Source organism: Anguilla rostrata, chromosome 3 (assembly GCF_018555375.3).
Source record: "Anguilla rostrata isolate EN2019 chromosome 3, ASM1855537v3, whole genome shotgun sequence".
Lineage (NCBI taxonomy): Eukaryota > Metazoa > Chordata > Actinopteri > Anguilliformes > Anguillidae > Anguilla > Anguilla rostrata.
The window spans coordinates 22,953,667-22,980,624 of NC_057935.1; the positions used below are offsets into that span (position 1 = coordinate 22,953,667).

General features: G+C 41.2%; 2 protein-coding genes across 4 annotated transcripts; one reads left to right on the top strand and one right to left on the bottom strand.

The window, feature by feature from the left end:
- The first annotated feature begins 341 nt into the window (after positions 1–341).
- On the top strand, positions 342–11,041 carry pou1f1 (POU class 1 homeobox 1). 2 transcript variants are annotated; one of them, XM_064326828.1, is made up of 8 exons: positions 342–519; positions 3,419–3,568; positions 4,170–4,268; positions 7,131–7,376; positions 7,701–7,865; positions 8,478–8,538; positions 9,475–9,684; positions 10,200–11,041. In XM_064326828.1, exons 1-8 carry the CDS (start codon positions 378–380, stop codon positions 10,204–10,206), a joined length of 1,080 nt encoding a protein of 359 aa, XP_064182898.1. In that variant the 5' UTR covers positions 342–377; the 3' UTR covers positions 10,207–11,041. The 2 variants fall into 2 exon arrangements, with proteins under 2 accessions (XP_064182898.1, XP_064182899.1); XM_064326829.1 differs by having other exon boundaries at positions 9,475–11,041.
- A 2,211-nt stretch (positions 11,042–13,252) lies between these two features.
- Positions 13,253–26,958, bottom strand: LOC135250501 (charged multivesicular body protein 2b-A-like). Of its 2 annotated transcripts, none has more exons than XM_064326831.1 (6): positions 26,772–26,958; positions 24,720–24,811; positions 19,761–19,955; positions 17,149–17,251; positions 16,386–16,492; positions 13,253–14,296 (listed from the first exon to the last, which is right to left on the bottom strand). In XM_064326831.1, the coding sequence occupies exons 1-6, from the start codon at positions 26,803–26,805 to the stop codon at positions 14,183–14,185; spliced, it is 645 nt and encodes a 214-aa protein (XP_064182901.1). In that variant the 5' UTR covers positions 26,806–26,958; the 3' UTR covers positions 13,253–14,182. The 2 variants fall into 2 exon arrangements, with proteins under 2 accessions (XP_064182901.1, XP_064182900.1); XM_064326830.1 differs by lacking the exon at positions 26,772–26,958 and adding an exon at positions 26,151–26,405.

Below are 26,958 nucleotides of genomic sequence, written 5' to 3' on the forward strand. Positions count from 1 at the left end.
GAGAGAGAGAGACTGCGTGTGTGTGTGAGCAGGAGAGAGAGAGAGAGAGCATGTGTGCGTTTATGTGCACACACTCACTAACAAGGAGGAAAGCCGAGGTAGTGTCGGGTTTCACCTTTTCTCCTAATTATCAGGGCTTTGGGCTTTGTGCAGGGGGAGGGCGGGGCTCTGACACCGCAGCGGGTCCGGTGGGAGAGAGCATTATTAACATGAATGAGCCTGGCCGGAGGGGCCGGTATAAATACCTGCACACTGCCACAAGTGGCAGACAGGTGGGCTCACCGGTGAGTCCCCAAGGCCCACAGAGAGTCCAGTCCAGTCCAGGCGACTCCCCCTACCCCCAGTCCCCCCACCCCACCCCCCCTTCCGCAGCGGGAATGACGTGTCAGACGTTCTCCAGCACGGACTCCTTCACCACGCTGGCGGGCGACTCCTCCGCCCTGCCCTTGCTCATGCACCACCCGGGGGCCGGGGACTGCCTGCCTGTCTCCTCCCACGCCACCAACATGGTGTCCGCAGGTAAGCCCGGCTCCTCCGCGCCGCCTACGTTCCTACGCTTACTTATTAACCGGTTTCTCCCGTCGAGGGACACCAGCAAAAGCACCTAGCGAAAGGTTAGCCACGAAGCAGAAAAGATGCTTCATTGTCAGTGCCACAACTGCGTAGGAGTCATTATATAAACCAGTAAAATGAAAAAGTATAATGTCATTAAAAACATTGTGCATTTATGCACTTAGCCCTGTTGACCTAGATATAATCTTAGTATTGCATTACAATTAGTTAGAGACAACCTTTTGAATTAATTTACCATCCCCTTCTGTTATTTTTACTTTATTTGTATTTTTTTTGTTTTCAGTTCAACTTGGGTGTCTGGGAAAGGTTCAGATTGAATGGCTGACCCAGTGTTGCGTGTTGGAGATCAGGGTTTGCCATGTTTGAACCTTTGTGAAAGAAGCTGCATTGGATTAGCCTTTCCACTGCTCCTATCTCATTCTGAAGTGTGACTCCAGTTAAGAGATACAAGCCCTATTCAACCTAACTGTTCAGGCAAAATCAGAATGTCATTCAAAGCGCTATGCAAGGCGCCCTGCTGTAATGTCATGCGTTTATTTATTCATCTATTTGTCTGGCACTTCGGTAAGAGGCATTAGGAGATAGGTTTATTTAGAACAGAGAATTTGGCACTCTTTTAGAAGATGATGTGTAATGTGTCAGATGAGGCCTACCTGTTATCCAGAGTCCCATATTTTGGCACATAAATCTAATATGCCAGCTAATTTTGACATTTTTAAAAATGTCTAATAAATAAATCTTGCGATATACAGACATGAAACTTTACTTACTTCACTCACCCTACTGTAACACACATTTTTCAACATAGCACTAACTGGCTCCACCGCACTGGTTCAATTGATTATATAGAGACATTTACATATTCATATTTACCTAAATAATTTCTAAAGCTAACCAAACATAAGACACAAGATATAAGACATTATATCTATTTAGCAGAAGCTTTTATCCAAAGCGACGTACAAAAGTGTATTTCATGGCCATGGACAACTACAAAACACAGGTTTATTAAGTTACGATACTCATTTCGTACAGCTATTTCTAGGCAAGAACACAGCTCAGTTTACACAGGGAACACTATTCTGACCTAACTTATGCCAAGCCGAACTAGGGAGCAAACTAGGGATGAATTCATCATCTTACTATATTCAGTCATACATCAGATTTGATAAATTGATACTTTCAGGTGAAACATTATTGTTAAAACAAGCCAATGAAAGTGCAGTAGTCTGTAAATTAGTAATATGTAAACAAGTAAATCATATTCCCTATTGGTTCACTTGATATCCAATTTGTGTATATGCCATGGGCAAAACCCAGCCTGTGCACTAAGTGAGATTATGTTGTAATAATAAATGCAGACTCTACATTTTCAGTTTCCCCCAGTCATAACATATTCTAAAATCACAACCCATTCACATTATCAAGTTGATATATGTGAGCCTTTAGGCAATTTTTCTAGACCTGTTATATAGATGTTTGCATTTTCAACGATAATGACATACAGTGAATCAATAGTTTGTTAAAATTTATCTGGAACGTAAATACAATGGCAAGTTTTCTTCACAGCAAATCATCTATCTGTTCATCAGGCCCGTGTTTTTTTTAAACGGAAGAATACTAACTCAACCAGTTCAATTTAAACACCAACACTGATTGTATAAAAGCAGTAGCTCTCTTAGATGTCCAGTTCTGACACATTAAATCATTGAAGCATCTAAAAAAGTAGCAATGTAATTTATAAATGATATGAAAGTGTCTAGTGAAGTGTCTTGAGATTTGTTTGTGCCGCAATGACTTCCTCTTAGATAATTACAGTGGTGGGCCTGTCATTAATTTGACATTTTGATGTAAAAATTGGTAGCTTTTTAAGATTCCGAAAATGTGAATACTATTTCACGCTCCACGGACAAACTGTTGTTTCAAAAGAACAAACCCTTATTTGTCCATTGACTAGAAAATACAGTATAAATAGCACATTTATTTATTTCAATTTAAAATTTTCATTGAAAGGCTTGAACCAAAATTAAATTATTTGTATTAAACTACTGTAAGGACAAGAATAATACTTTGCACAATCAATCATGTTTAGACCCTCTCTGCCCTGTCGTGGTATATGAAAAACCTGAAGAATGCAGAGGCAGATTCAGATTTTCAGTTTCTCGATCTACGAAGAAAAGGGCAGGAGGCTGAAAAAAGATTCAACAGAGAAGCTTTTGTGTGGAACTGAAAAATAGATAAAGATGGTTTAACAGAAATGTGCTTGCCATGTACTTGGCTGTTCCAAAATGTAACACTTCTGGTCCAGAAAGGAAAGGTACAATATATTTCCAATGTTTACTTCAATCTGAAGAGCCTGTTTTGGTATTTGGCCATTCCTGTCTGGATTCAGGATGGATTGAGAATTGTAATACTTTCTTCCCAATAACATCCTTTTTATATCATTTACATTATGCATTTGCATAGCAGATGGTGGTGGCAATGGTGGGGCGGTTGGGGGGGGCGGGATAAGAAAAAGAGTTCTGTGTTACAGGACTAGTGCAGTGCATTGTGGGACTGTGTGGGAGATGTCAGCATTTGTGTGTGTGCTTGTGTGTGTGTGAGTGTGTGTGTATGTGTGCTTTGTGTGTGTGTGTATGTTTGTGTGTGCATACACATGCATGCGGACATATTACAAGACTGTGTGGGTGATCTTTATTTATGTGTGCGTGTGTGGTGGCACATGTGCAGTGTATGTTCAGAATGTGAGCGAAATTACTGTGTATGTCTGTGTGTGTTTGTTCATGTGTGCACGTGCGTGTGCGCATGGCAGTCCATCATGACATCACGTTGTCTGCTCTCCCAGTGCCCTCTGGCCTGTCCCTGGTACAGTCGTCCAAGCGCTCCCACATGCACCTGTCCACCTCTGCCCTGAGCAACGCCTCGGCCAGCCTGCACTACCCCGTGCCTCCCTGTCACTATGGCAACCAGCAGACTACCTACGGCATGATGGCAGGTGAGGTGCCAGGCGGAGAATGGGGCCGTAGCTACAATAGGGAACCACGTTAAGTGCTGAGTCAGTAACACACGTCCCCTATGTTTTGTTAAACCATACAGACAAAGACTTGTGGGTATATGAGTCTCACAGGGACCACATGTACTGTATTAGAGTGTACTAAATATTTTGCTCTGCCAGTAGGTCAGTTCTCTTATACAGTAATGACCTGGGGAATCAAAATCAATAGGGAATGTATGCTATTGTCAGTCAGATGTAAGGGGAGGGATAACTTCTGGTGGTGTCTAGATGTAAAGAAAATGTTTATGTGGAGATTGGACCGAGACATCAGGTTACTTGCCCTAATCTTTTGAAAATCCTCTCCCTCAACACTATCAGAGGTACTATGACAGAGCTGGGCTCAATTCCATTTGAATTCAGTCAATTCCAGAAATGAATTGAAATTCAATTTATAAGTTGAAAAATGACCATGATTGTCTGTGCGGATTTTAAAATTCATTAATTGAACTTAATTGCATTTCCTGTGTTAAATGGATTGAAATGGAATTGACCCCGAACATGGTCCGGGACAATAACGGAGTTTGCCTGTTTTCCCCAAAAGCTCAGGAAATGCTCTCCGCCAGCATATCTCAGACCCGTATCCTACAGACCTGCAGCGTTCCACACCCAAATATGGTCAACGGCGCCAACTCCCTGCAAGGTAGGCATTTGAACACAGATGCAACATGACTTTGAGATACCCGTTTTACATTCTGCATGGGTTATACTGCTTCTGCATCGATTAAGCAAGCAATCTAGACTGCAGCCGTTTGATTTCGTCAGCAAGCCAAGAAAGTCCATTTGAAAATGGAATACACTGCAACATACTCGGGGTTTAATTTTTGACTGCACATCACAGTAAAATGTTCTGTGTCAATTTAACTTGAACAGTGTTCATTCATCTCTGAATTCAAACAGATTTGAATTTGTTACCTTTTACAGTCGAATTAACACTATTGGAGTTGAATAAACACTGGACGGTTTACTGTGCAGAGTGTTGCCTAAGACCTCACGCCCATTTTCTACCACTTAACGGTGAACGCCTAAGTCAATGACGAATTTGACAATACACAGAGTGCCTGATTTACCAGACTGACTGTCTGGTTATTGGAATGGAGGCATGCTCAAGACATTTTCGACCACAGAGATGTGCAGATATTTGCCACTTCAGTAAGCCTAGAGATATGGTCCATCAGGTAAGCAAATGTGTTTCTTACATCCGGCTGCATTCATGCAATATGAGAGAAAAAAAAAAAAACCTTACCCTAACCGTTGCGTCAACAAGCACAGAGTGTTCAGTGAGTGCAAAACGTTATCGGGGAATCGAATAAGACTACCTCACTCAGACGTCGCAGTGGTGAAAAGCAAGCAGTGCAGAACTAACCCCACGCTTTCTCTGCCTCTAAAGCTGAATGGGGTAAGCAGAGAGTATTATATCAGAGTCTGGAATGAATGAGTCACTGCAGCCCTCGGTTGTTTCAGTGTTCACACTCTGCATAGCCTACTGTTGAAGTGCGAAAAGGCGAAGCATGGCAGACAAAGTAAGGGTTTAAAGGTTGTTTTATTTATTTAGCGAAAGGTAGATTCACTCACTTCCTGTCCAACCGAAGAATGTCTCTTTCAGACAGACTTCCCACACGTATTAGATACTCCCACATTGCACAATAGAAAAAATGCAGATTAGAGCTTGCAGAACACTTGCTTTTAATCAGTAATGGCAATGAAGACCTCTTTTCTCAGGATTGCATCACCTTGTGGTTTTTTATATCAATGTTGTCATGAATGCAGCTGAACTTAACGTGAAAATTAAAGCGCAATCCTGTATGTAGAATTTCTAAGAATTTTTGAGAATTTGAAAGAATTTTTTTATTAGAAATATAAAACTCCATGCCCCAAACCTCCAATTCCTTTCAGTTTTATACAGTTTTTCTGTTATATGTACAATCATATTATTTTGTTAACCCTTATCAATTAGCTACAAAATGCATACAACGCATTACCCCACACATTTAAAATATATTTTTTGTTTATTATAATTGGTTTATGCATTTTCAATTTGCATATAACAAGTAATTAACAGGACTGAACTGCATTTTGGTTATGATTTCATTTCTGGCTACATATTTGTGCTTCTTAAAATGTATAATCATGAAGTATACTGTTACGTGAAGAAAATTGTTTCATGCCACATGTGCTCAAGTGTGAACAATATTTTTTCATTCCATATTTTATTTCCTCAGCTATTTTTTATTCTTGTGCTTTACACTTGATTGTATGTGTTTTTCTTTTTTTTTTCTTTTTTTTTAAAGTTTCAATCTGAAAACTCTTTTTAAACGGTTCATTGCATATGCAGACTAGGTCTGAATGATCTGCTTTATGTTGTATTGCTGCCCTCTAATGTTAGGTAGGGGGAAAGCACATCAGTATAAATAACATTACCTCGGCATTGAGACCTCTAGTATTACAACTTCACTAATCAGTAGATAGTATATTCTTTTCTACAATGGTTTTTTGTGCAGAAGGGGAAAATCTGTGAAGTCATAGCCAGAAATTTGTGTTGAAATAATTGCCTTCAAGAAGTCCTAGAGAGCCAGTGAGAGGTTTGGCCCCTACAATTTGCAATGTGTTGTAAACCACGCTGGTTGTTAGAGACTGGAGTCAATTTAAGTGCACTTGAAATTCAAACAGACATGCTTGTAAGGGTATTGTAATTCAGCATTTTAGAGTTTTCTAAGCATATTGAACACAGGCCCCTTTCAAATGATTATCCTCTGGATGAAGACCTCACAGCTCTATAAAAATGGCTAGTGTTGTAAATTTTTAACCAAGTTCCACTGTAAAACTGGAACTGTTAAATGTGATTCCATTATACTATGGATCTATGTGAAAAATGTACCTATTTAGGAAAATATAAACAGTAATTACACTAATCACTATATTACCAAGAATGCGTAAATCAGAAAAATATATGAAAGTCTGAACTGTGTAACTCATGAAATACTGAAATAAACAAAATATGAAATAATGACACCAAGCTATAGCACCAACATTGGATCCTGAAAGGTGGGCCTGTTTTGGCAGCTTGTCTCGTTATTTGCTAAGCTCTTTCTGAGTTCCATGTCTCCATTCGCTGTCAGGGAAATTCAGTGGAACCCAAATGCTCCTGTACCCCGAGCTTCAGCTCAACACACTAACTCCAGGGGCAATCATTTTATCTCCATCTGTGACATTTTACTAAACATCACACCTTTTCAATAATACAAAGGAATATAAAGGAAGACATGAAGGTGAAAATGTTTAAAGACGGAGGTATATTCTGTAACAGAGAGCACAGTATTTATATTGTGACAGAGTGCCTCGGTGCTTTGAAGCTCTTTCTATGGTAAATCAACACTCTGTCAGTGAAATCCAATTTCACTGTGCCTCAGTTTGTTGGCAGCTGGTACTAGCATCCCTGCTCATCTCTCTCTCTCTCTCTGTCTCTCACTCTCTCTCGCTCTCTGTTTCTCTCCACCTTTGGCAGGTGGGCTGGGACCCTGCCTGTACAAGTTTCCGGAACATAGCCTGGGGGCCAGTTCCTGCGCCCTGGGGCACAGCTTCCCCCCACTGCCCCCAGCGGTTCTGGCTGATGAGCACACTCTGGGGGACTTCAAACAGGAGCTGCGCAGGAAGAGCCGCCCCCCGGAGGAGCCCCCAGACATGGACTCGCCCCAGATCCGCGAGCTGGAGAAGTTTGCCAACGACTTCAAACTGCGCCGGATCAAACTGGGTGGGTTTCCCCTCTGGGCGAATCACAGGGTCAGCAACAGTTCAGGATGTCCCATGTTTCAACCGAAAATGGCTTGTCCCATATGGCTCATTATTGTGTATTTTCACACGCGTAGAAAATTTCATCTGCCACTGATGCCATTAATTAGCGTAACACTAAAAACAAAACTGAAAAAAGAGGATAAAAAACAAAACAGTGCACCCAGGGTTCTTCAGAGCCCCTTGCTTTGGGTTAGTAATTTGAAGTTTCCTGGATAATTACCATTTTGAATGTGATTAACATACTGAAGACTGACTGTCATGAACTGAGTGCTGTGATTGACAGGGTACACACAGACCAATGTGGGCGAGGCCCTGGCAGCAGTGCACGGGTCCGAGTTCAGTCAGACGACCATCTGCCGTTTCGAGAACCTGCAGCTCAGCTTCAAGAACGCGTGCAAGCTCAAGTCCATCCTGGCCAAGTGGCTGGAGGAGGCCGAGCAGGCCGGGGGTGAGTGACGGAGAGAGGGAAGGAGAGAGGGAATGAGAGAGAGAGAAAGAGAGAGAGAGAGAGAGAGAGAGAGAGAGAGAGAGAGAGAGAGAGATGGTACACCAGGGCTCCCCAACGTTGGTCCTGGAGGACTGCAGGGTGTCCTATTTTTCCTTGTTGCTAGGAGCTGAATAGATCAATTAATGCAGCTCATTAGACTGTTATCTCACCTCCCCTGGTTTGTTGGGTCTGAACTGGTTGTTAATTTTAAGATGAAAACAAAAACAGAAGATTCTGCTGCCCTTCAGGCCTGAGGGGATCCTCTGGGTTATACACTCATTTTCACAAAGATATGAAGTTACTTTGAACACTAATGATTCGCAACCACTACTCTAAAACCAGAAAGGATGAATTTGCACAGTTTTAACGCTCAGAGACTGATAAAGGGGAGCTTACGCAACAGCTATGAGAAATCCAATTCGCACATTTCTCTAAGATGGTCAACAATAAAGATCAGCATTAAACAATGGAAGCATGTCCAACCACACTTCAGAATGGTCTGTTATTGTTTAAATTGGAAGCTTGGATAGGTTAGGTAAAAGGGTAATTGGCTCGCGTCTTTGCTCTCCACAGCCTTGTTTAATGAGAGGATTGGCATCAACGAGAGGAAGAGAAAGAGAAGAACTACCATCAGGTGAGCGTTGCCCGCGCTCTCCGCTTCTGTCCTGAATCAGTGGTGCTTCAATATCCAGCTAAATAAATGCATTGCCTCATAAAATAGAAAGACAGTTGTAAGGACATCTGGCAAGCAAGTGAAAAGGACAGGATAGTCAGAGAGCAGGGATGAATGCGAAAGCTGAATAAACGGATATTGAGGGCTACAGCACTAGTTCTGTCTCACACTTAGCTGATGGCGATGCCATCTGGACTTATGTGGGGGCATATTGCTTTCCTGCAAGAAAATCCCAGCCTAATAAAATTTGTGTCAGAATTATCGAGGTGATGGAAATTAACACAATTTATATCTTCAAATCAGTTTTTGTGCAATATAATATCTGTGGACCAATTATACTCACTCGCGAGTTTGATTTGCAATGAGGGAACTGATGTTGTACCCATAAACATGCTACCTAATCTGACTTACTACTGAATTGCATCAGTAAATAATATCTAGTTGTATATACGATTGCATGTATTTTTTAAAAAGTAATTCATGTTCCTTTAAATAAGAGCATTTGCTAAATGCCTAAATGTAACTAGGGGTGCACCACCCCTTTATCGCAGGGCCAGTGTGTGTGCTGGTCTTCGTTCTAACCAATCACTTAATCTGAATTGTACACAACAGTAAAGCAGTTTCACCAAGGATACATGAACAGTATGCAGCTTTAGCCAAGGTCCGTTCCATTGAAACTGAACTACAATTCATTAACTAAAAAATGTCTGTGATATTCTATTCAGGAAATGAACTGCAATTGACCCCAACCCTGGTCACCATAACTCAGAAATGTCAGATAGCCCACATGACTGGGCTAATGAATTAATTAAGAGCAGATGCTGAAGTCCCTAAACAGACCAGCCCTTGTTGTGCAGCTCTGCAGTGTCGTGATGTACAGTCCCCTCTGCTCCTCAGTTTGGGAGCTAAGGAGGCGCTGGAGAGGAACTTCATGGAGAAGAGCAAGCCGTCCTCACAGGAGATCGTGCGCATGGCGGAGGGGCTGCACCTGGAGAAGGAGGTGGTGCGGGTGTGGTTCTGTAACCGCAGGCAGCGGGAAAAGAGGGTCAAAACCAGTCTGCACCACAGCTCCTTCCACACGCTGACCAAGGACGGCGCCACCTGCAGGTAGACAACAACAAGAGTGTACGGTTAATCACTCAGATATAACCTCATTTTTAAATAGAGGTTGCCTTTTACATCCCTCTCCTGGAGGACTGTTATATGTTTCTGGATTCCATTCCAATAGCAGCTCTTAAATATTTAATTAGCCCAATCATTTATGTGATCTTACCTTTTAGTGATAAGCTCCTGAATGACAGCTGACTTCTCGTGTAAAATGTTTTACTTCTGTTCTGTTGATATGCACAGTTAATTAAGCCAAAGTAATTGGTGGAAACAGAAGTTGGCAAGAAGTCCACAAACACTTGGCGCCCCAACACTGTTCTAAGACTAAGACTTGCCATGTATCTCAAAGCAGAAAATTTAATCATTAGTTGATCTGACTGATTAAAAGAATGAATACAAGACGTTTTTCATGGCATACATAGATATGTATGACATAATGTGCTTAAATAGATAGATTGAACCACAACAGGCATTAAAATAGTTGAGAACAATTAACCGCATGTTACAATTTATAGGATGTGATCATGAATGAAAACCAGTACATACAGAGGGACCCCAGGACCAAATCAGAAAACCCCCAAGACTGACCACTTGGATCACTCCCAATCTACGATGTCGTTCTTCTGTCAGAACACACACATAATAGCACCAGGAGCCTGACCCATTCAACATACACAGATAATGAGAGAAGATCACCAGCAGGGAGACCAAGGACTTTCATCTGCACACACTGCAGTGGCCCTCCAATGCATCTCTCATAAGCGAGGTCTTTGAAATGAATTTAGCACACACTCCTACTTGGATTTCCATCAATCCAGTAAGTGTGTTCTGGTTGTGTTTATAGTTAATTTATAGTAATATATTTTGTAGGACTTTTTTTGTAATGTATACAGCATATGAGTATATATAAAGCATTTTTGACTTTTTTGACGTTTTTTTCTCAAATTGTAATATATTCTCTTGAAATCGGTCTAAGTGTGCCTTTGAAATGTACTCATTGAATTTTTTATGCACTGAAATTTGGATGTCATACCATTTGGACCTTTAATTGCCTATGTAAAATTTATAAGATTAAATAATTTCTCAGGGTCACTGCCAAAGAAAGGACGAATGAAACAAAAACGTTCCTCCAGATAATGCTAAGACTAGTTAGTAATAACTAAGAACGAATTGCCCTGGCACATTGTTAAAAGGCAAATGTGTACTTGTTCATATGTAAAGATGTGCTAATGTGTAAGTTTTTAAATGCATTATGTTGCCTGCTGTTCTTTGTGTATTAAATGTCTTGTATGGATTGCTAGCCTGCAACAAATAAAGGCAAGGGGGGAGCCCATGCCACCTTTTAAAATACAGGAAACACTCTGGCTCTGGTGAATTGATACCTCAAAGCGTACACTCAAAATAAACAAGCTAAACTCTTGTCCTTTTTTAACCTTGTGAAGATAACAAATGTATATGAACAAGCAATGCTCTGGGGGGGTATTTCTTAAAGCAGGATTACTCAGTTAGCTGGATAACTGTGCTGAGTAAAACCCAGAAAGGCTGTTTTCTCTTCAGACCATATTCCAGATTTGGGAGGGTTCCAGTTTTTACTCAGTGCAGTTATCCAGCTAACTCAGTAATCCTGCTTCGTGAAACAGTTCCCTGCTGTCAGAGGTCACCCAAAGCAATCACATCACATTGGGCATCATTATACTGTAGCAACACGCTAAGGAAATCAGCCACAAAAGGGCAGAGATGTGCGGATTTCCTGGTTTCAGAGTTCAACAACATGTCCTGATGCCCTCGGAAACATGGAAAACTGTGGAATGTTTTACTCCTTTATCCTTGGGAAATGAATCAGTGATATGGCGATATCACTCAGTGAGTCGAATATCAATCACTAACCCTGGAGTTTGATTGGGGCTTCACTGGATCACCCTATATAAAAAAAAATGCACAGGGCATGTACAGTAATCATGCTAGAGGGACTATGCAGACCCTTATGTGGAATTTTGCCCTCTGACTGAATCATGATCGCATTGTCTTGTGCGCACAGTCTGCAGTTCAAGGGTTTTGTGTTCACGAGGGCATGGTCCAGAACAGATGGGTTCCACACGTGTAACGAGGCAATTAAAAACATCCTACCTCTTTCCCGGAAGATGGTTTCTATTAAAAATTATTTTAAAAAATATATATTCACAATAATTTTACAAAAGAATTATTGTTCACAGCTGGAGGGAAATCCATTATGTGAGCGTTTAATATTTAATATTACTGTAGAAAGAATGAAAATTAAGAGAGGAGCTTAAGTGCATTAAAAATTGCTTTGATAAGAATAAGGACATTGTTGAGTCCCTAAAGATGCACCTTCTTGAGAGTTTTACCAGAGAATGCCTGATGGCATATCCGGTGCTTAGGATGTCTTGGTAGATATTAACATAAGGGAGGAACAGCACTAAAAATGACAAAAAAACTGAAGACAAATAAGGCAGCGGTCCTAATGACATAAATTGCCCGAAGCGCTAGGGGAGATTGTCAAATACCACGGACAGGTATTTTGGAGTCATACCAGATGACTGGAAGCAAGATGATATAATAGCAATATAGAAGAAGTGTGACTGTGCTGATCCAGGGAACTACAGGCTCATCAGTTAAACTTGTATCTGATAGAAAAATACTGTAATCTACCATTAGGGATAAATGTGAATTGTTACTTGGGAAAAAATATGTATATCTTAAGCAATAGCCAATATGGTTTGGGCAGAGAGAGGCTATGCCCAACATAATCTATTTGTCATTGAAGAAGCTGGAAAGTATTCTTATTCCAATAAGGCTTATGATACATTTGGATTGGCAAAAAGCATTTCATAAACCATATGCTTCATTTTGAAATTGAAGTCAGTGGGTATGGACCAGTGGTTTCTTCCGAGTGAGTTTAAAACTGCCTTTATGTAAGACATGTTAGGATTGACCTTGGGAGTTCCACACGGACTGGTGTTGGGACGTTCATTTTTTTATCTACATAAATATCTTGGATAGGGACAGTAATAACACGAGTTAAATTGACAGATGACACAGAATTGGAGAACAGTTGAGTGTGCACTAAAGTCATTAAATAATTAATAATTAAACAGAATCAAGAAATGGGTGGAATCCTTGAAATTAAATTCCATAAATATAACTGAAGCCCTGCATGTGGGAAATAAAAAAATTATGGCTAAGGTATTTTATGGGAGGGTGAAAATTAGAATGTGATACATCTGAAATAGAATTGGGAGTAGTCGCTGAATTCGTTCAGCATCCAGACATGGTGCTGTAGTAGTAAAACAGGCCACCACGATGCCAGCAAAAAACATTGAATATAAATCAAAGGAATTTTTATTAAAGTTTTACCTATCTTTGTCAGGCCACCAAGAGAGTGCAGTTCTGCACATGAGAGTAAATGAAAGAAATAGAAGTTCTGGATAAAGAGCAAAGACGGGCAACTAGTTATGAGGAAAATCTAAAGTTACTGTATTTAATCTCTTAGTAAAATGACCTCCACACAATTCCATCTGACAAACATGAAGCACACTGCAAACTGTCCTTATAGCAAATAAATATTTATTTATTTGGAAAAGGTCCAGTTGTTTACAAACCACCTAAAATGCAAACTCAAGACTTATCTGTACATACCGCAATGAATATAATCACGGTGCAGTATATATTGGCATCCTGTATTCATTGTACCCCAAAAAATATGCGAGCTTCACACCACTGTTGCACTAGTGTTCCTTTAATATCCCGAGCATGAACGTACATGCATTCACTTCAGTAGGAGGTCAGTTTCAGCTGAATTTCATGCCAGTGCATTAACTTAACAGACAAACCCTTTCACTAACACACCATGTTGAGAGTAAACCTGTGTGTTCAGAAAAGGCTCATTTGTGTGTTACAATGCCAACATTGCCGGAAAGAAATAACACAATTATTGAATTATCACATTCACACCATTATGGCCTTGATTTCTTGTGTGAGCTTGATTTCCTTATTTTCCTATATACCATGCACAAAAGAATTCCTCAGTACTGCCAAACTATGGAGTTGGTGCAACAGGACAAGCCTTGCTTTGGTGCTTTGCCATTTCAATCATTACAAAGGCCAAGTGTTCCCCAGTGCTGGTTCTGCGTTCATGTAGCACAAAGCAACTACCGCTAGCTGTGTGCCACCCACCCTTCCCTATTGTCAGATTATTGTCCCACTTCCAGTGTCCCTGGTACATCCCAGAAACAACACACACACACACACAAGCCAAAAAGGGCTGGCTCTAAGTCAGGTACGTGGGGGGAAAAATGCATATTTTCTCATACAGTACTGTACAATAATCATCCCTCTCCCAAGCCAACGGCTAACCAAAACATATACCCAATGGAAAGAAAAGGAGAGGCTGCATCGGTTTGTGGAAGGCGCACTTAGATCTCCCACAATCCCCGGTGTCCAGGTAGACGGTGCGGAGAGGAGGGGGAGGGGGGGGGCCTCAGTCCACCCCCAGAGCCTTCAGCTGCCTCTCGATCTCCTCGTCCGAAATGCCAGCCGATTTGGAGGCGGAGGCACTTGGAAGGCTCCTGCCAGCCGAGGGAGCGCCCACCATCTGCAAAGCATCATCATCAGCGGTCAATACTGAATTGGGTAATACTGTTCTCAATGCTCATAGTGTCGGTTATTACTGTTCTCTGTGCTCATCGATAGAGTCGGGTAATACTGTTCTCAATGCCCATAGTGTCGGTTATTACTGTTCTTTGTGTTCATCATTAGAGTCGGGTCATACTGTTATCAATGCTCACTGTCGGTTATTACTGTTCTCTGTGCTCATCATTAGTGTCGGTTATCACTGTTCTCTGTGCTCGTTAGTGACGGTTATTACCGTTCTTTTTGTTCATCATTAGCGTCTGTTATTACTGTCCTCTGTGCTCATCATTAGAGTCGGGTAATACTGTTCTCAATGCCCATAGTGTCGGTTATTACTGTTCTTTATGTTCATCATTAATGTCTGTTATTACTGTTCTCTGTGCTCATCATTAGAGTCGGGTAATACTGTTCTCAATGCCCATAGTGTCAGTTATTACCGTTCTTTTTGTTCATCATTAGCATCTGTTATTACTGTCCTCTGTGCTCATCATTAGAGTCGGGTAATACTGTTCTCAATGCCCATAGTGTCGGTTATTACTGTTCTTTATGTTCATCATTAATGTCTGTTACTGTTCTCTGTGCTAATCATTAGAGTCGGGTAATACTGTTCTCAATTCCCATAGTGTCAGTTATTACCGTTCTTGTGTTCATCATAGCATCTGTTATTACTGTCCTCTGTGCTCATCATTAGAGTCGGGTAATACTGTTCTCAATGCCCATAGTGTCGGTTATTACTGTTCTTTATGTTCATCATTAATGTCTGTTATTACTGTTCTCTGTGCTCATCATTAGAGTCGGGTAATACTGTTCTCAATGCCCACAGTGTCAGTTATTACTGTTCTTTGTGTTCATCATTAGCAGCGCTCAATACTGTTCCTTGTGTTCATCATTAGCATATGTTCTCACTGTTCTATGTGCTCATCATTAGTGGCAGTTTTTACTGTAATTTTGTGCTCATTGTTAGTCGGATATTACTGTTCTCTGTGCTCATTGTTAGTCGGATATTACTGTTCTCTGTGCTCATTGTTAGTCAGGTATTACTCTTCTCTGTGCTCATCGTTAGTCGCGCAATACTGTTCTCAATGCTCATAGTGTCAGTTATCACTGTTCTTTGTGGTCATCATTAGCGTCAGTTATTACTGTTCTTTGTGCTCATCGTTAGAGTCGGGTAATACTGTTCTCAATGCTCATAGTGTTGGTTATTACTGTTCTTTGTGGTCATCATTAGCATTGATTATTACTGTTCTTTGTGCTCATTGCTAGTTGGGCATTACTGTTCTCTGTGCTCATCTTTAGTTGGGTATTACTGCTCTCTATGCTCATCATTAGTCAGGTATTACTGTTCCTTCGGGTCATCGTTAGTCGGGTATTACTGTTCTCTGTGCTCATCGTTAGCATCAGATATTACTGCTCACTGTGCTCATTGTTAGTGTCAGTTATTGCTGATGTCTGTGCTCATCGTTATCATCAGTTATTGCTCTGCTCTCTCCTTGTCAATTGTGTCAGTTATTACTGCCCTGAGTGCTTGTCATTAGTGGTTATTATTGTTCTATGCACTTGGCAAAGGACGTGCATGACGTTCGCAACTAAAGCCAATGCAAGAGAATGGCATTAAAAATCAATGACTTCTTGGGACATTCTGGCTATGAAAATGCTTACTACTACCCTGCACAGCGGAATAGATATTTTTACTTTTAATGGAAAATTGATATGGAAAAATGGAAAATTTGATTAACATACAATTATTATCAAATCATGCTGTTTCTTCGTGCACAGTTTGGTAGTATTAAAATGAATCTGAGGGGGGAAAAAAGCAAATCTTTTTTAATACAACTTATGAAGAGCATGAGCACATTTATCCTGTGTGTGCCAGACAGACAAGAAGCTTCTAGTGCCGGTCTCAGTCTGTTTCCACTAGCAACTACATCTCATGCCCAGGACTAATATCACAGCTGGGTAAAGAGATTAAGGAATAAAAAAAATGTTCTGTGGTCCCCAACTGCCATGGCAACGGTGGCCAGCCACGGCAATGGCATCTCGGTCGCGCTCACCTTTCCAGAGATCTCGATGCCGATCTCGTCCAGAACCTGGTTCACGATGCCCTCTGATTCCTCCTCGTCGCCAGACTCATCGAAGAGCTCGTCCAAGGTGTCGTTGACTAGGCGAGGAAGGAAAAACAGGTTGTGAAAGCCAGTAAACCTTAAAATGGCCGTAAAGTCCGTCATTTAGTAGCAGCCAATCTTGCTTTTCCGCTATTCAAAAACCCAGTCACATTTACTTAGCCCAGGGATCTCAGATTCATGACCTGGGCCATTAATTTAAGCCAAGGATTGACTAAAAAAAAAACTACACACACCTTGTGAAACCACAAAACCCAGCAGACACTGCAGCCCTCCTTGCATAACCTACGTTTAGACTGGCATATAAAGCTTGACATTCCTTTCACAAGCTGATCCATCTATGGCAAAGAGCCAGGAGCCTCCTATTACCATGAACCGTTTTGAACCTTCTCCACAGGAGGAGCCATTGGCAGAGGGGGATTTACAACCAAGACATGTTAATAAATCTGCTTTTACGGGAATGCATTCGTTCACAGGTAGTAACTGGTAGTGGAAAGAGGCTGTGCAGTGTCAAAAACAGGGTGATGGGGATTAGGAAGATGAGTTACTGCTTCAAATCCTCAGGGCATGTTTCACATTTAAATGCAGGACCGGACTTTGGAGAATTAATTTATATAAGTAATACATTATTCATAATGCACTGTTCATTTAAATATTCATTTTCACATTCAGGTCAAATCATTGGGAATCTTACTCATTTCCTCTGTCATGCCCATCTTCATGTTCTCCTTCTGGAAGTTCTGCATGGTCTGCAGGGTCTTCTGGGGGTCCATTTTCTTATTCACTGCCTGCATAGTCTGGAAGGGAATTGAAACAGAGTCACCTTACAGGGATCACACAAACCAATCCATCACATTAAAGGCATACTATGCAGGATTTTTTAACTTAAAAATATATCAAAAATAACCACGTTAAGGTATACTGTATCCATGATTCACTGGAAATCTCTGTCTTTATGCACTTTCGCCAAGTTTGTACACCTTTGTTATTCTGAAATGTGTTGGGGTGTTGCTGGGCGTGGCACTCTTTTCTGCGTGGGGAGGGGTGGGTGCGGCTACAGAGCTTGTGGTTTGGGATCAGATTTCGACCGAGTGTTTGTTGCCATAGCTAGCTAGCCGCAGTAAGCGCTCAGATACAGCTAAGCAAAAAGACAAGCCGGCAGGGCCTGTTCAAAAGCTAGAGTTACTGTAAACTTGGAATTGCTTTTCCTAGGTGGCGTCAGCTGAACTTCGCAAAAAATGTTGATGAAAAGTGATGCAGAGCTGGCTTGTTTTCTGCTGGACCTGTAAGGAATGTTACCTCTAGCTATGCAGCTAGGGTAGCCAGACGTCCAGTTTTTGACCAGAATGTCTGGTTTTACATCATTTCGACATTTGTAAATGTCCAGCTCATGGTCTTGGCTGGACAATGCAGCCTCGTTTCGCACTGTAGTTTCTAATGAATTGTCATGTCTCGTGTCTCGGGTACTCAGGGTTGAAGACAGAGGAGACTCTTTGATGGTAAACACAGGCTAAAAAAAATCCTGCATAGTATGTCTTTAACATTTAACATTTATCAGATGCATAGCTTACTTTTTCATACATACAATCCATTACAATCCAATACCCTGCAAATCAGGTTGAGGATCTTGCTCAAGGGTACAATGGCAGTGCGCAACCTGGGAATCTCTCAGTTACAAGCCTAGCCCCAAAACCGGTACCCCTACCGGTGCATACTGTATAATAAATGAGCAGTTAGTTGGGTTATTCCAAATAAGACATGCAAACAACTTGGAACGGTTATTTAAATATCTGTTGTGCCTTAAGCAAATTCTCAATAAATCATTAATTTCCACCAATGTTGTCCTGAGTCATTATACAGTGAAACGGTAGCCTATAGCCTACCAGCATTAGCATTTCCCTAAAACACTGATTTCCCCTATGCTGTTAAAACCGGAGCAGACCTTTACAAAGCAGAAGCAGAAGCAACATCAGATGACAAACACAGACTGCAGCTGTACCAGCAGGTTCAGTTTGCCTTACACTGTACGCAATTTTAGAATCCTACCTTTACACAGACTATAAGCTGGCTAATATTTCTAGGTCTTTCAATGGGAAATCCAATTTGAAAAATGAACATTCTTGTGATATTGATAAAACACAGAGTGTTTTTTACCACTGCATTTGTCTGTCCAGCGTTTTGCAGGAAATTGTGTTGAAATGGTATTATACAATGGAACCAAAAAACAAAAAACCATGACATTAATGTATGCACAAATCACAGAGCTGCGAGTTCAAGGACCTTTAAATTACATTATTTTTGCAGACACTCTTATGCAGAGTGATTGACAATGCAAGGGAACAAGTACATCCACCTTAGTTATGTAAGCAACAGTGTCAGATCTGACTAACTATTCCTAGACCAGCAAATGCATATGCGATAACACTAAATAATAGGTGTAAATATATTATGTCAACCAAGAAACATAATACATATTCTGAATGCAGACATATAATATCTATAACAAGCCATAAAAAAATAGAACAACCAGAATTAGAAATGAGTGTTAAAAGATAATTACACCCTAGATCACTTTTGTTTTTTAGCTGTAAACATGTTTGTATGCCTACTTTATAATTAAACATATTAATCCATGCAGTTCTTTCAACATTTCTGAAATAATATAATTTTATCAGAAAAAAACTGGTAGAAATTTTTTTGGTGCTGCCCTCTAATGTTTGAAACATTCTTTCTGCATTCCACTCTGTATGTATGTCGATCAATTCATCGAGCGGGAAAATTGTTGCCGCCCACAAATTTGTCCATTCACTTTTTAATACGATAGAACACTGCCGGCACCTGATTGGCTAGACTGGTTTCGGCCCAAAGTTCTTCAAACCAGAGAAACCTAGCGGTCTGTTCATACACTTTCCCATATCCCACCTAAAAAGTCCACTAAAATATGTTTCTGAAAAGATTTGAGGTGAGAAATTGGCTGAATATTGATTCATATTTGATCTGCAATGGCTAGTTTGACAGTTTGACAGCTGACAGATCCGAGTTTCATAAGACTGGTGCAGCTCTGCTGTACAAATTCACTTGCCTACAGAATACTTTATGCAAATGAGATGGACACACCTACTCCACCCACCCCAGGATGCATTTTTCAAAATCGTGTAGTAGTTGGAGCCAGGCTGAAACAGTGAGTGCAATCACTCTTTAAGAGTGGGGTTAGGAGGAGAACCAAGTTGAACCCTGAAGACGTGGGGGGCCTCAGCGCACAGAGGAAAGAAGGAAAGGTAGAGACGGTTGCGATGGATGTCTTACTTTGGTCGTGGTGCCCATGGCGCCCGCCATTTTCATCTGGGAGTTCATGACCTTGGTCTGCGTGGACATGGAGGTGACCTTTGAGCTCACGGCGTACGTGCGGTTCTTCTGTTTCCTCAGCTGGACCAGCTGCTTGGCCAGAATCTTGCAGGCGTCCTTGTTCCCTGACTTGGCCATTTTCTTGATTTCCAGCTCCTGTAAGAGAAAAGAAAAACAGAGATTATAATAGATCCCAGTGCCTCACAGAAGAACATCAGAGCTTGCATCTACATTCCCTGTAACCGTGAACTCCCATGGGCCTTTGCAAAAACAAATTTCATTCACACCAGCTCTTAATGGCAGCCCAAGAGCCTTAGTCAAGAAATGCTGAATTAATAACAAAACCCGACAATCGTTTTCCAGTCACAATAAATCTATCTGAACGTCCTCTACACCTCCGAGCAGGCAGAACCAAGACTGCCACGATGAGATTGAATCCCCCGGAGAGAAAAAAAAAAATCCATCGCAAATTATTTGTTTTTCCTTAAACAGCTCGGTAAATGGTATTATGTAAAGCACTCTGAAGACGCCACAATTATATTCAACAACAGGCCTATTCAGATTATCACAGCTGCATACACTTGGCATCACACAGACAGGACGTCTAGCGACGCGGACAGAATTTTCATCGGCAGTGAAGGGCATGCGCTCACGTAGGCTGCGTTTATTGTCCCTAATCCACTCGTCGACTATGAAAGTACAATGCGTGCAATCAGGAACGGTGAAAAAGAGGCACTGAAAATGGGTCCAGAGAGAGGATCTCTTATGTAAGCACAAAACAGGGCTGGCATCTTTTTGCAACAGCGTTATATTAAAACGATGCAGAGTGAAACATGAAACGACACCGTCCGATTCACCTTCTTATGATGAGGGGACCAAGCGCATGCGCTTCACAGCCACGACAGAAAGTCAATCCTGTTTTAGCTCTGAGCACCGAGTAGAGTTTTCTGTACTGTGGTCTACTCTGCTCTAGCAAAGAAAAAATTTCCTTCTCTAATCGATCTGTAAATAGTAGACAGTATTACAGTAATAGTAGATAATAGTTACTATCTGTCAATTACAACAACCAAGCGGAAGGTAAGACTTTCTGGCTACAGTGTTTCACTTAGGATAAACTCTAGGGTCTTAGGCACTGTATATCTGGGGTTGGCCAACTTGGCCATTACACTGGCTGGCCAGTTGTGGCAAGGAAAAGGTGGAACTGTGGATTTTTACAAGACTAGGGGCACAGGGACCAGGGACATATTCATGCAAATGTGAAGTTTCTATGTGACATAAGTTTGATCGCATCACGTAACACTAACATATCTTGCAGATATTGATATCCAGAGTGATTTACACAACTTACATTTTTGTTTACATGGAATACATTTATATAGTTGGACTTATAACCGAAACAATTCAGGATAAGTACCTTTGCTCAAGGCAAAGATAGCACTGCTCCACCACGGAATCAAATGTGCAACCTCTAAGTTGCCTCTCTGCCTGCGCTTCACTTTATGGCAGTTGCCAAATATTAGTTCTCCATTTATCAAAAGGTGCCAAGATCTTACAGACAGCAGCAGGCTTTTTACTTAAAGTAATACTTGTAAATCCAATGATTCATAATGACATCAAATGAATTGCTTCCTTTGACCAAACTGCTCAATCTTTTATATTAAGATTCCATGTGACAGTTAAGGAGAACAAGGCGGCCTACCATCACTGCTTACAGTGGCACATAAGTTCCCGTACTGACAGTATGACCTAAAGCACAATGTGACTGATGCCAACAGCACCAAAGTTGACCGATCCCTTCTGGACAGGTTCCTACTAATTCACTGGCAGCCGTTGAAAAGGCTTAATATACACTCAAAATACAGCTGCTGTACGAGAGTCCATTAAAAAGTGAATTTTATATGAAGAACACCGTGCAACCGTTTAACAGATAAGAATGAATGGAGCAGAATAAGAGCCTCAGAGGCAATATTAACTCATAGTGTGTTGCATACTCAGAGACAGACGTTCATTTTGAGAATGAATGTGATTATTATTCCTTCAAAATGGAAACTATTACTGTGCTTTTGTACTGCTCTCCACGCGACCACCGACTATCACACAAAGCTGTCAGCTAAACGCAGATTAACTATGTGCGTGACCTTATCCTCAAAACGGGTGGGAGAACATCAAACCGCAATAAATTTTGCCCTATGTGTCTTTCGTACATTTAACGTGAAACAAGGTATGACCTGAAACAGCTGTAGAACGTTTCCTGTATGTTCATGAGGGATGACTTCAAATGCTACGCAGTCCATACAACCATCCATTATCTATACCCGCTTATCCTGGGCAGGGTCGCGGGGGGGTACTGGAGCCTTTCCCAGCATGCACTGCTGGAGCAGATTAGCCTACCTGCACATCTACCCGCATGACTGTGGGAGGAAACCAAAGTTCCCGAAGGGAACCCACGCAGACACAGGGAGAACATGCAAACTCCACACAGAAAGGCCCAGGCCTGGGATTCGAACCCAAGACCTTCTTGCTGTGAGGCGACAGTGCTACAAACTTCACCACCCTGCCACCCACATGACGCTGTGCAGTCATATATATATATATTTTTTTATTTTTTTTGTTAATGACAAACAAGGCAAAATCATGTGAAGCTTAGGTTTACTTCCACCAAATAATTTTAAAATGAAGCTTATAAAAAATAAAAAAAATTCATTACTTTGGATATGATTGCTCATTCCGCCTGTGTAGGAAGACAAGAAGAATGCTGGAGGAGAGCCCCTGGCTCCTCATTACAATGACTGGACTACTCATCACGTAGGTGGTGACGGACAGGTTGTCAACACCTACAGGATAAACAGTCTTTATGGGCCCCAAGCCGCACATCTGATGCATCTTCTGTAACTGCACAAAAAAAAGCCAGCATCCTCATTACATGGTAATAAAGTGGGAGGGTCCAGGCATTCAAAACTCGACCTCTGTATACAGCAACAACAGTTCTGTTACACTTTTGAAAGAATTTACATCACAATTACTCTTTTTGGTGGAATAAACCAAGACAGGAAGGGAAGTTTTGAAATGTCCAGCTGTCTTTTCCATACACCTATCAGTAGAAAAACTGAGACACTCTGGGTCATTTCCCACCGATTTGCAGCCTCATTAACAGAAAGCATGTAAAGAGCTTGTTTTGGCAGAGAGACTGAATAGGGAGAAGCCAAAAATGGCAGCACCAGATGCGCTCCAGCCCAGCTACTTTAAAGAAGAATAGACCGGCACTCAACAACCGGAAATAATCGTATGCAAAAATGACCCTTACCCAGTTAACCTCAAAACAGACTAACCCACACAATGAAGAGCACTACAGCACACAGAGACTTCCTGTTCTGCCCTTTTCTTGCCAGGCCCAGACTCTGAGGAGGGCACAGAGAGTTTCTGTGCTGACAGTACATATGAGAAACAGGACAGTAGCAAACGACCATTTTGACGTCTAAGACGTCCTTCGCCTGGACTATGAGGAAGACGCACACATCGAAATGTCAGTCTTGTCCTGTTTATCAAAAATGCCAAAATTGCTGAAAGGCTCTAGGTGCCCCAGTTCCACTCAGTCAGAGTGTGGACCAGAGACTGTAAAAAATATGGATAAAGCTACTGTGACGTCACCCATTGACTCTCCGTGGGTCTCTAAAACACGTTTTGAAGCTCAACGGCGGGCGCGGCCATGATGTCGATTTGGAGCCAAAACCATAGAGTTAAGCAGCTCTGTGATTTTACAATGTGATTGACAGTCAGGTGTGGAAAAGCCCATCAACCTGAACGAACAATTGCATAACGAACTTGAGGCTAGGTGACTGTCTGCCGTTATGTTTTAAAATATATTATCAAATGTTTACAGAGTTTAATTTCCATTCGTGACTGTACTGTGTCATGTAGGCTAATCACGTTATATGTATGACATTAATAATACAATTATGTTCAGTTATCTTTGCAGTGTTTATCCCAAAATCGGGATTATAGTAGCTTTGTCACATGCGTGAAGCATGGCTCATGTAGACATTTACGGAATGTAGGCTACACGACTGACAAGCCGTCAGACACGTTTGACAGATTGAATATTTGCCGGTTAGGGTTAGCTAGCTAGTCAAATGGCTTGGTAGCCGAAGTTGCAAACTGTTTTAGCATAGGCTACTGGACTACCAAATATAGCAAGCTGATTACGCTTTCTGCCAACTAATTATTTGGTTAAGTAGGCTAAAGGAAATAGCAAAAATGACTCGGCTACCGAAAAGAGGAGGATTATTTCATGGTCGTCTAGTGCAGCTGTAAATAGCACACGCCATAATTAAATCACTACGAAATGGGATGCCTGCATTTTCTGACTTCGCACAGGTGGACCGTGGTCGGAGCCGCAATATCAAGGCCAAGAGGCGCCACCGCCCACCCAAGTGACCATAGACTGTAGCCCCTAATGTAGTTTAGTCGTTGCAGTATTCAGGAAGTGACGCAAACTGTACCTCATTGGTCCACAACAAATATTATAACAGTGCCCAAATGACACAATAAATCATGAAATCGACCCATGGACAGTCATAAGACGAATAAAATACACATATTGTGACTATTTGTTCTCATGAGAAAAAATGATTGACTTTGTATTTTGACCGCATTTGTACCGTAGACTTACATGGAAACCGGATATGAAAACACCTATACTGGAGCCAACCGTAGTGGCGCTAGTGAGCAACCAGGAACAACAAGACCAGGAAATGAGCTTCAAAAACGAAGTCTGGTTTTGGCCGCTTGGTGTGGACAGAGACACGCACGGGGGGACGGACAGAGAGGGCAGGTAAACCGGTTTAGCGCGGGAAACGGGTTCGCGCTCTGGCGACACCGACAAAGAAGATGAGAGAGGGCTCCATTTTGTGCTCCACTTACAATCTGCTTTTCCTGCTTCTCCAGGGAAGTTCGATCTCTGGCAATCTGTCTCTGGGTCCCCTTCAGCTCCTTGTTCTGTTCCTTTATGACATCTGAGACAGGAGAGAAGACAGGGTCACTAGGTGAATCAATGAAGAGGAAACAGCAGGGTGTTGCGTCAAAGGTAATACAGTGTGTTTGTCACGAGGGTATCAGGCAGCCTGCTGTAAAAGGTTGGCTCCTCTAGTGATTGGGCCAGATTAGTAGTAGTAGTAGTAGTTGTAGTACTAGTGCCTCTACTGAGGAGGTGGAATATCAGTTCAATGCGAAACAACAGGCCACAGTAACAACTGTTCCTACGTATCAAAAAAAAAATTAAATTGTTTGACAGTAATTTTATAAGAATATACTACTTGTCTAAAATGTACTAATTGTCTGAATTGTCTTAAAGCTTTGGCCAGGTTAAATGAGACATGTTGTTCTCCCTTATGAACTGACAGTCTGTGATTTTATTCATATTAGTGCATCCAGTGGCTCCCTGTGTACATACGATGTCACTAGCTGTTCCAGATTCAGGCTATGTTATGTTTCATAATTTATCATCTCTGATCAGTGAAATGAGAAGATTATTTCAACGATGAAGCGTTGAAATAATCTGACCGATTACTTTCTAGTCCTTGGTAACAGAATTCAAAAGATAGGCTTGATGAACAGATGAACACGAGAACTTGTACTGTCACCACACATGTAATTTACAGACATTTAATAAAACCACGTTTCCGGGTAAAATCCAACGTTCATCTTAATTTTCTTCTACAAATTCAAAAAATTACACACTGGCCAGATTCATTTCTAATCGCATTCCTGCGTGTGAATTCAAAGACACAGCACTATTTAATCTGCTGCCAAGAAGTAATGACAATTGTTGCTATTAATGGAAGTCACATTAAAACGCTCAAACGTGAAAAGTCTGGACTGGGGGCTTGCCACATATTTTATTAATTTATTCATTCAGCTTTTTATTTCAGACTCATCTAAAAAGAGGTCCATAGCAGGAAAAATTAAAAAGAAAACAAAAAATGGCAGACAGGTTTAAATAAATGAAGATGGTTTCATTTTTGACCCATCAAAAAAAGTTTACATAAAGGTTTCTAAGCCAGTGCCACCACACATTTGACTAGAATCGAACACAGCTCTTCACAAGATTGATTACCTCAACTATTCTATTATTTCAAACAAAATGACGAAACATATTTAGGAAAATCAAGACTTAGCAGAAACCAGAGACAGCACTGATTAATTGCAGAACGCACAGAAGGGAAATTCGTCAATAATTTAGGTTACTAGAAAAGAAATGTAAATCTATCACCGGTAGATCAAACAGACCCCGTGTACATTTATGAACTGAGCTACAATGCAATTGGTGAACGAAGGAGAATATCGTAAACCTACATCTGTTAAAAATCCAGAAATAGCAGCCAAAGTTACACTTAAACTTGCTGGCTGGTTCCATTTTAATTGTGTGGAAGAAAGAATGGAAATATTCTCAAAAGCAAGACCTCTCCACCAAGACTTGGCCAGCTGGTGGGCTAAACAGATAGCGTTAGCTAAGTTATTGCATAATAATAAAGTCTTGAAGCTTGACGGCGTTTGCAACGTTAGTGGGGATCCAACTGGATCACTTGTTTGTTAGCATCTGCAAGCTAGCTTGGTAGCGGACTAAAAGGCCCAAAATACATTGTCATAGCAAGAATGGTGTTTGCTAATACAAGGACGCTAGCTATGACGTTATCATTGCTAAGTTACGAGTAATGCTAGTATCGGCAGCAAACAGGTAGCTAATTTGGCTAATCAATGCAAAGTAACTAGCGTTAGTTGAAACTAGAGCAGCTCAGCTATAGCAATCTAGTAGGTTAGGCGTTACCTAGACCAGCTCAGTAACCAAACGTGCACTGTATTAATCACGTTAAGTAGCTGAAGCAGCTTGCTATCTTACTAGCTAGCTGTCTAGCTAAAGTTAGCTAGCTCAAACGTTAGCTAAATTGTAAACAGTGCCGGAGAATAGGAACTCACCCTCAACCGTCTTCTTTTTAAATAAAGAGGCCATGTTTAACAAATGTTTATTCTTGGCGAGATGTATAAGAAATGCGAAACAACTATGTATTCATACAAAAAGTCTGTCAACAACTCCCCTGTCAGTCTAACGTTATTTGCATTACTTCCTGGTTGATTCCTGACCAGAAACTGCTGCAAGTTACAC

Coding starts and splice junctions, on each gene's coding strand:
- pou1f1 (XM_064326828.1), top strand. CDS start 378: ATGACGTGTCAGACGTTCTCCAGCACGGACTCCTTCACCACGCTGGCG. Junction 520..3,418: donor CACCAACATGGTGTCCGCAG/GTAAGCCCGGCT, acceptor CTGCTCTCCCAG/TGCCCTCTGGCCTGTCCCTG. Junction 7,377..7,700: donor ACTGCGCCGGATCAAACTGG/GTGGGTTTCCCC, acceptor TGTGATTGACAG/GGTACACACAGACCAATGTG.
- LOC135250501 (XM_064326830.1), bottom strand. CDS start 26,211: ATGGAACCAGCCAGCAAGTTTAAGTGTAACTTTGGCTGCTATTTCTGG. Junction 17,252..19,760: donor CCATGGGCACCACGACCAAA/GTAAGACATCCA, acceptor ATTCCCTTCCAG/ACTATGCAGGCAGTGAATAA. Junction 16,493..17,148: donor GGGCATGACAGAGGAAATGA/GTAAGATTCCCA, acceptor TTCCTCGCCTAG/TCAACGACACCTTGGACGAG.